This window comes from Chiloscyllium plagiosum, unplaced genomic scaffold (genome assembly GCF_037043375.1).
Source record: "Chiloscyllium plagiosum isolate Xiang-an unplaced genomic scaffold, Cpla_swu_hap1 HiC_scaffold_4, whole genome shotgun sequence".
Lineage (NCBI taxonomy): Eukaryota > Metazoa > Chordata > Chondrichthyes > Orectolobiformes > Hemiscylliidae > Chiloscyllium > Chiloscyllium plagiosum.
Genome location: NW_028270142.1, coordinates 91,144,444 through 91,157,472, shown reverse-complemented (window position 1 = coordinate 91,157,472; position 13,029 = coordinate 91,144,444). Strand labels below are relative to the sequence as shown.

The 13,029-nt window shown below is 41.3% G+C and overlaps 1 protein-coding gene across 1 annotated transcript in view; it reads left to right on the top strand.

The window, feature by feature from the left end:
- LOC122549046 (N-acetyltransferase ESCO1-like) overlaps window positions 1–13,029 on the top strand; it is a 42,782-nt gene that overhangs the window by 14,105 nt on the left and 15,648 nt on the right. The window contains exons 3-4 of the mRNA XM_043688228.2: window positions 5,162–5,270; window positions 7,487–7,553. Of these exons, the coding sequence (XP_043544163.2) occupies window positions 5,162–5,270; window positions 7,487–7,553 (176 nt within the window). The remainder of the gene's footprint in view (window positions 1–5,161; window positions 5,271–7,486; window positions 7,554–13,029) is intronic.

Genomic DNA, 13,029 nt, shown 5'->3' with positions numbered 1-13,029 from the left:
CCACTTGCTCTGGAAGTTCATTCCACAGTTGAACCACTTTGTGCTTTTAAAAAAAAAACTGTCTTTTTCCAAATCTTTCTTTTCTCACCTTAAAAATAAGCTCTAGCCTTAAAATCCTCCAACCTAGAGAAAGACACCTGCCATTCACCTTATCTATACCTCTGAATTTATAAGCCTCTGTAAGGTCACCTCTCAACATCCTGTGCTCCACTGGAAAAAAAGTCCCAGCCTTTCCTTATGACTCAAATTTTCCATTCCTGGCATTATCCTGGTAAATCTCTTCTGAACTCTCTCCAACTTAATAATGTCCTTCCTATGACATGGAGACTAGAACTGGATGTGGTACTCCAGAAGAAATCTCACCAATATCTTGTGTAACCTCAACATAATGTCCCAACTCTAATACTCAAAAAGTCTAAGCAATGAAGGCAAGCATGCTAAGGACCTTCATAAACACCCTGTGTATGTGTGATGCAAACATGAAAGAATTATGTACCTGAGGCCCTAGGTGTCTCTGTTCTACAACACTACCCAGGTCCCTAGTTTTAATTGTGTAAGTCTTTTCTTTGCTCGTTTTATGAAACTGCAATACCTTGCATTTATGTAAGTTAAACTCCATCTGACACTCTTCAGCCCTTTGACCCAATTGATCAAAACCTTCTTCACTGTCCACTATACTACCAATTTTGGTGTCATCCACAAACTTACTAATTCTGCTTTCTATATTCTCAACTAAATTGTTTATGTACATGACAGATAAAAGTGGACCCAGCATCGATCCCTGTGGACCACTATTGGTCACAAGCCTCCGGTCTGAAAAAAAACCTTCCACTCTCACTCTGTCTCCTGCCATTAAGCCAATTTTGTATCTGATTGCAAGCTCACCCTGAATCCCATGTGATCTAACTTGACTAATTAGTCTAACATGCAGAGCCTTGTCAAAGGCTTTACTGAAATCCAAATAAACAATGACTGCCGCTCTGCCATTATCAATCTTCTTGGTTGCTTTCTCAAAAAATACTCAATCAAAGTTTGAGAGGCACAAATTCCCTTGCACAAAATCATACTGACTATCTCTAATAATTCAATGACTCTTCAAATCCAAATAAATTCTATCTTTCAGAATTACTTCCAATATCTTACCTACCACTGAAGTCAAATTCACTGGTCTATTGTTCCCAGGCTTCTCCTAGCATTCCTTTTAAACAAAGGCATATAAAATTAGCCACACTCTAGTCATTTGGCACCTCACCTGTAGTTGTAGGTGATACAGATACTTATACAAGGATCCCTGCAATTTCCTCCCTGACTGCCTATTTAACCTATTTAATCTTTTGCTCATGTTGATTGTGTTAATCCAAGTTTGAAAGGGTAGCTACAACAAAAAAATTCATTAAAGTGCATTTGGAATACTTTCCTAGAGCAATATATCATGAAGCCAACCAGGAACAGGCTGTCCTTGATTCAGAAATGTGTAATATATTAATAAATGACCTGAGTCAAAGTTCCCTAGAAAGTAGTAATCATAACATGATTCAGTTTTATTGTCAATTTTAGTGATAAATTTGGCTTGGAAATGTGTTTAACTTAGTCAATTACAATGAAATGAGGATGGAGTTAACTAAAGTGTACTGGACAGATAGAGTAGCAGGGATGACAGTAAGCAAGCAATCTTTTCACTTTTTCTCCTTTGCTGGATTCTGAACTTGTGTGTCTTCGGATCTGTCACTGACACGTCCATCATTAAATGCTTTTTTTTCCCAATTTCTTAACATCCCTACTGAGCTATGGTTGTTTTATCACTCTCTTAGAATCTTTCCTCCTTTGTGGATATATTTTTACTGAGTGGAAGTCTTAACAAGAGTAGGTGTGTTGTATTTGGAATTCCAGAAGTTACCTTACAAAAGATTAAGTTGTAAAATAAGAGCACCTGGTTTTGGAGGTAGTATATTGGCATGGCTGAGAATTGGCTAATGGGCAAGAAATCTGGATCTATTTCTGGTTGGCAACTTGTAACCAGTGGGGTTCCATAGGAATCAGTGCTGGAACCGTGACCATTTGACATGAAGGAAGTGAATGTATTCTAGCTAAATTTGCACATTTTACAGAAATAGGTGGAAAGGTAAGTTGCAAGATAGATGCAAACAGTTGAGAGTTCTTGATAAGTGGGCAGAAAGTTTGCAAATGAAGTATACTGTGGGGAAAATGTGAAGTTTTCCTTTCCAAAGTGAACAAAAGAGCAGTATTATATCAATTTAGAAAAACCATAGAAAGGGAATAAGGTACTTGTGCACAAAACGCAGAAAGCTAGCATATTGGTACAGCAGGTAATTGAGAGAAAGTGAGGGCTGCAGATGCTGGAGATCAGAGCTGAAAATGTGTTGCTGGAAAAGCGCAGCAGGTCAGGCAGCATCCAAGGAACAGGAGAATCAACACTTCGGGCATAAGCCCTTCTTCAGGAATGAGGAAAGTGTGTCCAGCAGGCTAAGATAAAAGGTAGGGGGGAGGGACTTGGGGGAGGGGCTTTGGAAATGCGATAGGTGGAGGGAGGTCAAGGTGAGGGTGATAGGCCGGAGTGCGGTGGGGGCGGAGAGGTCAGGAAGATGATTGCAGGTTAGGAAGGCTGTGCTGAGTTCGAGCACCGCCTTCCTAACCTGCAATCATCTTCCTGACCTCTCCGCCCCCACCGCACTCCGGCCTATCACCCTCACCTTGACCTCCCTCCACCTATCGCATTTCCAAAGCCCCTCCCCCAAGTCCCTCCCCTCTACCTTTTATCTTAGCCTGCTGGACACACTTTCCTCATTCCTGAAGAAGGGCTTATGTCCGAAACGTCGATTCTCCTGTTCCTTGGATGCTGCCTGACCTGCTGCGCTTTTCCAGCAACACATTTACAGCAGGTAATTGGGAAGACTGATAAAATGTTGCCCTTAATTCAAGGGTGTTGGGGTATACGAGTAGGGAAGCCTTACTGCAATTGTATGGATAGTGGTGAGGTTACATCTGGATTACAGAGAGCAGGTTTGGCCCCCTAATTCAAAGATGTCATTTCACTGGTGGTAGTTCAGAGAAAGTTCACTAGGATGATCCCTGGTATGAAGGTATTGTCTTATGAGAAAAGGCTCAATAGGTTGAGACACTCTACTCATTGGAATTTAGAAGAATGGGCGCTGATCTAATTGAAACTTACAGGATTTTTTTAAAGGGCTTGATAGGGTAAATACTGAGAGAATGTTTCCTCTCATGGAGACTCTAGGATCAAAGGCATTAGTCTCAGAATAAAGGGTGCCAAATTAAGACTGAATTGAGGAGGAATTTCTTCAAGGGTTGAGTCTTTATACCTCCTTGTCAGAGAACTTTTGCAGTGGAGGGGATGTAGAATCCGTGGTAATGCTAGGATAGATGGATTCTTCATTAATAGGAGAGTCAAGGTTACAGAGAAAAGGGCAAGTAGATGGATATAGGAATGTCAGATTAGGTGTGTTGAATGGCAGGGCAGGCTCAGCCAAACTGTGGTTGCTATTTTTTATTGTCTTTTACAGTCAGTGCCCTCGATTGAGGGGATCATGTTGGTGAAACTTGTCTGAAGACTAAGTGTCGACTGTTTTAATATAATTTGCAAATTTAGGCAGCATTCACTTTGATCCTACATGTACATTTTAAATGTACAGAGTGAGCAGAAGCTGTTCCAGACCAGAACCTTGTCTATTACCATAACCAAATTTCAGCCAATCTGAGAAACTGCACTTGACCTCTTTCTCTTAACTTCATTACATTTTCTTCTTCGATTTACTGTTCACACTTTTATCCTATGTTTGAGAACATTAGCTCCCCACCTGTTCAAATGCAGTATAGCTCCTATTGTTGAGAACTAATGTTCAATTAACTGGCAAACACCAATTAATCTGAGTTCAGCTCTGTGCTCCTATGACCTTAAATCCATACTAAGATGGAAGTCCATTAGCCTGTATCTTTTAAAAATTCAATGATTATTCATCAGTGGCTCTCTGAAAACATGAAAACATTATTTCCATATCCACAAGTTCTGTCAGGAGCTTGCATCTCAAGGTTCTTGCTTATTCTGAACTCCCAACAAGACCAGCCTTTCCACACTTTTTCCTCTAAATTCATCCCAAATATAAGCCAAGTGAAGTGCTGGTCTTGCCAGTCGCTTACATTCCCATGAACAAAAAAAAATCTTTCTAATGTGTAAAATTGATGTTTTCCAAATGACCCAACTAAATTCAAACCATTCTATTTTTTAAAATTGTGAACGTTTTAACGTTAATTCAACAGTATTTTTGTCACAATCATATCTTCTAAGTGTCCAAAATATTAAGATACATTTCTATTTAGTTTCTAAGGTGTTGAGATAACAACTATTTATAAGATTAGTAAAACTATTTCAAGAGGTTTCCCTGTGCTAATGTTAACCTTTTCTATAGTTTTCCATTTAATACTACCAAAGTTATTTTAATTATCACAAGCATATTTTAGGTATGTAAAAGAAACCAAAATTGTGAAGTTTTCCATTTTCAATATTATCTGCATTTTGAAGGAAACCTGGCTAATTGAGTCTTGAACTTTAGGTTGTTTGTTTCCTGCCATTTCCTGCTAATTTATTTGAGACCTGAATTAGTGACGTTGGGAAAGCAATTTTTTTTTTTGAGTCTATACCTGCAAAGAGCTGAAGCGAGACTGTCAGAAATTAGTATAGCCAGCAAAGGAACTTTTAAAGCTGCTCCAAATTGAATAAATTACAGTCAAAGGCCATTCCTTAAAACTTCCCATTTATTAATATTGATATTTAAAAGCTTTGCTGCAATTGCATCCTACTCAGTCACCTATTTGGAATTTGAAAATTCACGTAGCATAGAAGAATTACCAATCTTGTATTTGTATGAAACGAAATGGACTGCAGTCTGTTTTAGGCAATTCCTCAGTGTCAAGAATTACTTTATTCCAGTGTGCTGTGAATCCTGAATTGACTAAATAGTTTGATGCTGGACTTGCCCCGCTATGGTTGGGGCACTTGCTGAGGTGGGTTCATTGGGTTTCAGCACTGCAGTAAAACATTACCAAAAAGACACAGTCAGATTTGTGTAATTCCTTTTTTTTTCTTGTCCTGCTCATCCACCTGAATGAGATTTGTTTCCTTCAGAGTTTTAGGTTACATTTGGAGTCGAGCCCTGAATGTAGTCCAGAAAAGAGCTGTGCCACTGAATTACTGCTGAAACCAGTTAAAGAGCAATTGGAAAATGGATCAGAAGGTATTGTAGAACAAATTATGCTTGCTGTTAACTACCAGAAAACATACAGTATGATGCTACCTCCTTGGTTTAAACAAATATTGAATATATAAGTGACTAGAAGTCTGTTTCTTTTTTTCCTTATTTTGTGTGAAAGAAATGCATTCTTGACATTTTTTAAAAAAACGTAATGCGCATGCCCAATATCTTCAAACTCCTCAATTAATTGTGTAAAATACCATTTGGTAAGGTCTACATCAGAAAAAGAAATGCCTACTCAAATGCCATCTTTTCATTTGCTATGTCAATAGTATGGAGTGAGTTAGTTAGTAAAGTTTGGTCTGTTTATTCCATGGGCCTAGCTCTACGGAAATTTGAATAGAATTTAGTGAACTCCTTTCACATGAGACCATTTCAAGGAGCAAATAATTATTGCTCTATAGGAAGGGCTAGATCCACGTTCTTTGTTCTTTCTAACAGCTTTGTCAGGGGGAGATATAGTCAGCAATGCTTTGTCAGGCGTTGATCCTGTCTGACAGGTTTGATTTTTTCTTTTGTGTGTGGAGATGACTAGATATATGAATAAGGGTGTAGTGGATGTGGTCCATCTGGACTTCAGTATGGCTTTTGTTAAGGTCTCACATGACAGACTGGGCAAGAAGGTAAGACTTCATGGGCAATTTAGTGGCAGGAGGGTTGAAAATTATTTTATAACTGGACTCCACTGACATACCACAGGTTTGGTGATGACCCCCTTGCTGTTTGTAGTTTTCATCAATGTCTAGACACTAATGTAGGAAGTTTGATCAGTAAGTTCACAAATTGCTGAGATGATCAGTTGTGTGGAGGACAACCTTAGACGCCAGGATAATGTGAACTAGCTGGGCAGAACAATGGGAAGTGGAGTTTAATCTTGCAAAGCGCGAGGTGAAGCATTTTAGAATCATAGAATCCCTACAGAGTGCAAGCAGGCTATTTGACCCATCAAGCCCACCTCTGAAGGGCATCCCACCCCTACCTGTGCATCTTTAGACTGTGGGAGGAAGCCCATGCAGATATGAGGAGAATGTGCAAACTGCACACACAGTCAGTCACCTGAGGGTGAAATTGAACCTCGGCCCCTGGTGCTATGAGGCAGCAGTGCTAATCACTGAACTACCAAGAGGACTAACAAGGCAAGGGATAGAACTACACAACAAATAGTTATGACCCTAGGAAGTATAGAGGATTGAAGGGGCCTTGATGTGCATGTCCATAGATCCTTGAAAGCAACAGGATAGGTAGGTAAAGTGGTTAAGAAGGCATCAGGGATACCTGCATTTACTAGTCAATGTATTGAACACAAGGATGGAGGTTATGTTGGAACAATGCAAGATGTTAGTTATGCCACAGCTGGAGTGCTGTTTGCATTTCTGTTCATACTCCAGGCACTCAGAAGAATGTAATTACATTTAGAGAGAATGCAGAGGAGATTCACCAGAATGTTACTTGCATTGGAACTTTTCAGCTGTGAAGGGAGAGTTGGTGGTCTCAGATTTCCTTACAGCATGGAAAGCTGAGGAACCCCAGAGTGGCACAGAAGTATGAGGGATCAAGATAGAGTAGATACGAAGAAGCCTTTCCTTTGAGTAGAGGCGCCAATAATTAGATTAGATTTAGATAGCGGTCAACAAGTTTAGAGGGGTTTAGAATTTTTTTTTCACCCAGGTATCTGGAACTCATAATCTGAAAGGTGGATAGAATCGTCACAACTTTTAAGTAGTATTTAGATAATTACTGAAGTACCATGGCATCCAAGATTGTAGCAAAGTGCTTGAAAATGGGATGAGGTAGATAGGTGCTAGATGGGCTGAAGGGCCTCTTTCCATGCTGTAAAACTCTAACTCAGTGACTCTCACTGTGCTACTTTATATTCCACCGAAGAGATTATTTGTGTTAGTGCTAAATGATATCTCTGCTCTCCTTGTCCCTACCGTCTACCTCTGAAGAAATTCGGCTTGAGTTGCAGACGTTTTCACGTATAGTAATTTAATCAAAGTTATACTCTTTCTTTCCCTGACACAATTCCTCGAAGGTCAGTTTGGTAACAAAGTTAATGTTGGCATGATATACTTAATTGAATTTTATACCCATACTGTGTTTGATGTTTTGTCCCACAGACTAATTTTCATTTCGTTGTAGTATCTGTTTAGCTCAGTTCAAATTTTATTTTTTGTCTTTACTGAATTACATTGTAGGGTCATTGCTGAAAGAAACGGTACGGACTCTGTTCAGTAATCCTGATTCATTGAAGATGAATGCCAGGTATTTGTCATGGTTTTAGAGTACTCCTGAAACCACCATTTACCAGACCAATTTGGATAAGTGAATAACATGAGTAACTTGTACTAACCAATTTAGCATGAAACTTGTTAATAATTATACAAACAGAACATGCTTCTAAACTATTACACAATGTTAATAAATTTTAATGTTGAACTATTAGCCTTGATTCAAGAGTATGTCAGCCACATCTGAAGACAATGGGTTCAATTGCAATCGACTTTTTTTTTAAAAATTAAGTGCAAGTGATGACTGCAGATGCTGGAGATCAGAGTCGAAAGTGTGGTGCTGGAAAAGCATAGGTGGTCAGGCAGCATCTGAGGAGTAGGTGAATCAATGTTTCGGGCATAAGTCCTTCATCAGGAAAGAGACTGTGAGCTGAGGGAGGAGGGGAAGGTAGCTGAGAGTCTGTTAGGTAGGTGGAGGTGAGGTTAATGTTGAGAGTTCGGAGAGGAGGGTGGAGCGGATAGGTGAGAAGGAAGATGGACAGGTTTTGAGGGTGGTGCCGAGTTGGAAGGTTGGAACTGGGATAAGGTGGGGGGAGGAAAAACTGGTGAAATTGATGTTGTATGGTTGGAGAATGCTGAGGCGGCAGATGAGGCGTTCTTCCTCCAGGTGTCGGGTGGTTAGGAAGTGGCAATGGAGGAAGCCCAGGATCTGCATGTCCTTGGCAGAATGGGAGGGGGAGTTGAAGTGTTCGACCTCAGGGTGGTAGGGTTGGTTTGTGTGGGTATCCCAGAGATGTTCTCTGAAGCGTTCTGAGAGAAGGTGTCTCCCCAATGGAGAAGAGACCACATCAGGAGGAACGGATACAGTAAATGCCGTGTGGAAGTGCAGGTGAAACTTTGATTTGGAAAGTTCCTTTGGGGCCTTGGACGGAGGTGAGGGGGGAGGTGTGGGCGCAGGTTTTGCAATTCCTGTGGTGGCAGGGGAAGGTGCTGGGAGGGGAGGATGGATTGGCGAGGGGCGTGGACCTGACTAGGGAGTCGCGAAGGGAATGGCCTTTATAGAAAGGGATAGGGGTGGAGAGAGAAATATATCTCTGGTGGTGGGATCCGTTTGCAGGTGACGGAAATGGTACAGGATGATGCGATGTATGTGGAGGTTGGTGGGCTGGAAGGTGAGGACTGGGGACATTCTGTCCTTGTGGTTGGAGGGGTGGAGTTCAAGGGTGGAGGTGCAGGAAGTGGATCAGATGTGCTGGAGGGCATCATCAACCACGTGGAAGGGGGAAATTGTGGTCTTTAAAGAAGAGGCCATCTGGTGTGTTCTGTGGTAGAACTGGTCCTCCTAGGAGCAGATGTGGCATAGGCGGAGGAATTGGGAATAAGGGATAGTGTCTTCTAGAGAACATCTCTGGGACAATGGCACCAACCAATCCCACCACCCTGTGGCTGAACACTTCAACTCCCCCTCCCACTCCGCCATGGACATGCAGGTCCTGGGCCGCCTCCATTGCTACTCCCTAACCACCCGACGCCTGGAGGAAGAACACCTCATCTTCCACCTCGCGACCCTTCAACTCCATGGCATCAATGTGGATTTCATCAGCTTCCTCATTTCTCCTCCGCCCACCTTATCCCAGTTCCAACCTTCCAACTCAGCACCGCCCTCAGACCTGTTCTATCTATCCATCTATCTTCTCACCTATCTGCTCCACCCTCCTCACTGACCTATCACCATTACCCCCCCCCCCCCCCACCACCCCCTCCATCTACCTATTACACTCACAGCTACCTCCACCCCCATTTATCTCACCATCCCCTCAGCTCACAGCCTCATTCCTGATAAAGGGGTTTTGCTCGAAATGTCAATCCTCCTGCTCCTCTTGATGCTGCCTGACCCGCTGTGCTTTTCCAGCACCACGCTCGCACCTTTTGTTTTTAAATTATCCATCTACAAGTATGAGTCCTGATCTTCTGACTTGGGAACAGGCCTCCAATTTAGGTTTCTGATGTTTCTTGGGACCCTGTAAAAGTCCAAATTTAATCCCATTCATCCATTGACCTTGTGCAGAAACTTTAAACTTTAAACCTGTGACTGGCCAGAACCAAGCAAATTCTGCTTGATTTATATATTTAGTCACTCAACTGGTTATTTACATAGATTTGGTTAGAGCTTTTCATAGCTGGTCTAAAGCCTCCTGAGCTGTATAAATCAGCTGGAATGTCAAAGCACTCCTGCACCCATGGTAATGTTCACTGCCCATGGACAGTACTCACTCTCCTTCACCCTCCCCAAACCATGGACAATGTTCTTTAATTCCCATCTACTACCACAATCACCCACTGAAATATGACCAGTCTGACCGTCAGCATCTACTGAGTGATGGACATTGCTCAGTTCAGTCCTGGAACATACTTGGGCTGTCCCTGTGCAGCACCTGCTCTCCTTAACCACCTTCTGAAATCTTTGGCTCCTGGCTGGTTGAAGTCAGAACTGTCTGTGGTTGAGGTGGAGGGGCTGTAATTGAACAGTTTCATGCAGGAGGGAAGAGGTAGCTGTTGGCAGGGTATGAGGGGAAGGATTACTATAAAGGGTTTGGGGGATGAAGAGGGAGTAGGTTCCCAGTGATCGCTGTTGGAGTGTGTGAAAGGGGATGATGTCACTGCCATGGGTAGGAAAAGCTGATTGCTCTTTTGGCAGAGGGGAGAGTGTGAATGATCACTCAGGTGAAAAGATTGGTTTGGCGGGATGGGGGGAGGTTATTGATTGCTATAGGAGAACAATGAGATTGATTGATCACTATCGGACTAGTGGGAAATGCTATTGGTTACCTGCAAACTATAGGACAATGAGTAACTATACAGATACCTTGAGAAATTTGGCTTCTACAGTGAGGGGGAAAAAAAGGCCAAATTGAGTTTACCTCGCTATCCTGCTCTACTTGGAAACTATTGGATTTCAGATATGCTCTGCACAGGATTGGAAGTGCCAGCAAGAAATGAGGAGTTGGGTCCAAATGCAAGAAGGGAGGGGTGAGTTGGCGATCTGTTGGTGATTCGGCGAAAGTGAGGACTGTTGATGCTGGAGATCAGAATCTAAATTAGAGTGGTGCTGGAAAAGCACAGCAGGTCAGGCAGCATCCGAGGAGCAGGAAAATCGACATTTCGGGCAAAACGCTTTTGCCCGAAATGTTGATTTTCCTGCTCCTCAGATGCTGCCTGACCTGCTGTGTTTTTCCAGCACCACTCTAATCTTGATCTGTTGATGATTGTCACTTCTTGGAAAATTTGAGCCATTGTTTCCTCCAGCATTGAAATTAGTGAGATGATTGAGGTACCCATCAAGTTCTCATAGACCATACAAGTAAAGAAGATAGGAGCAGGAGGAGGCCATTTAGCCCTTTGAATCTGCTCTGCTATTCAATTTGATCATAGCTGATCCTCCACCCTGCTCCTGCTTTTTCCCTATAACCTTTGATGCCTTTAGCCCTAAGAACTATATCCAACTCCTTGAAAGCATTCAATGTTTTGCCCTTAACTGTTTTATGCAGTAGAGAATTCCAAAGGCTTACCATTCCCTGGATGAAGAAATTAATCCTTGAGTCAGGCCTAAATGGCCTGTATTCTTAGACTGTGACCATGAGGAACATTCGTCCAGCATTTATCCTGGCTAGTCCTGTTTAAAATTTTATAGGTTTCTGTGAGAACCTCCTATTCTCCTACATTCCAGTGAATATAGTCCTAACCATGCTGTCTCTCTTCATACACCAGTCCTACCATCCCAGGAATTAGTCGGTTAAATCTTTATTGTGCTTCCGCTATTGCCAGAACATCCATCTTCCAATAAGGAGACCAGTACTCAGGGTGTGATCTCACCAAGGCCCTGATCAATTGAAGCAAGATATCCCTATACTTGAATACTCCAGCTTTGAAGGCTTACATACAATTTGCCTTCTGTACACTTATATGCCTACTTTCAGTGACTGGTGTCCAAAGACACCAGGTCTTGTTGCACCTCCCTTTTTCCAATCCATCACCATTCAGATAATCTGCCTTCCTATTTTTGCTATTAGATAACCTCACATTTACCCACATTATAAGTCACCTGCAATGCTCTTGTCCATTCACTCAACTTGTCCAAATCACACTGAACTACCTCTGCAATCTGCTCACAGTTCACCCTCTTATCCAGATTTGATTTCAAATTTAACAATATTTAATTTCGTTCCCTCATGTAAATAATTAATAGCTTTGGATAGTGTGTGAATAGCTTGGGTCCAGCACTGATCCTTGTAGTACCCCACTAGACATTGAATGTCATTCAGAAAATGACCTGTTCGTTCCAATTTCATGCATTTTAATTTTACTTGCTAATCTCATAGGATGTTGTTCAAAGCCTTCTGTCAAATTCAAGTGACCCACATCTACTGGCTTAGTTACATGCTCACAAGCTTCCAGTCTACTTGTCAAGCCTGTTTTCATCAGTTCGTGCTGACTCTGCCCAATCCTGTCATTGTTTTCCAATTGCTGCACTGTTGAATCATCTTTAATGGACCAATAAACTAAAACTGTAGATTGATTGATTTAAATATAATTATAAAACAAGAATGATAAAAGGACAAAACTTCATATTTTGGGATTTGTTTTGATTTTGGTAGTTGGATCTAGTTTTCAGCCAATGTACTTATTTTCAAGCAATTTCTCACAGAATTAAGAAAAGCTGAAGCAGTTGTCAAAGGAAGAAACAAAGTGAACTGGAAAGTTAAGGGATAGGTCAGTAGAAATGCTGTGGCAGATATACAAGAAGGGTGTGGCAGATATACAAGTGAGGGGGGGGAGATATGATCTAGGAGTAAATACACCATGGCTAACAAAGAAAGTTAAAGATTGTATCATATTGAAAGAAAACACCTATCAGTTCTTCAAAACTTAATTGTGGATCAGTAGATTGGACCATAAAAGGGAGAAAATGGAGTACGAGAGATAGCTAGCTTGATGCCTTAAAAATAGCTAACAACAGTTTCTCCAGATACTTAAAGAAAATAACAACTCTAAACTAAGCATTGATCCTCCAGACAGTAAATCTAGGCAGTTATGAATAGGAAAAAAGGAAATGGCTGGCAAACTGAACAGATATTTTCCATCTAGCTTCACTGTAGAAGGTGCAAGTAACATCCTAGAAATAATTATAAAGGGGAAGGTGAACTTAAAAAAACTATTACAATCACAAGGTTAAGGTGCTTAAAAATGTTTCATATATCCTCCCCTACTTCATGGGCTTCATTAAAATAAATAGTTACTGAATAAGTAGTTGCTTTGGTTGTAATTTTCCAAAATTCAAAATTCTCTAGATTCTAGAAAGGTCTCATGTGAAAAATAGCAAATTTAGCTCCTTTTTATATTTGAGAGGAGGGAGTGAAAAATCTGCAAACTCCAGACCAAATAGCTTAACATCTGTCATGGGAAAATACTGGACTCTATTAGGGGATTATGGAGCTCTTAGAAAATCATAA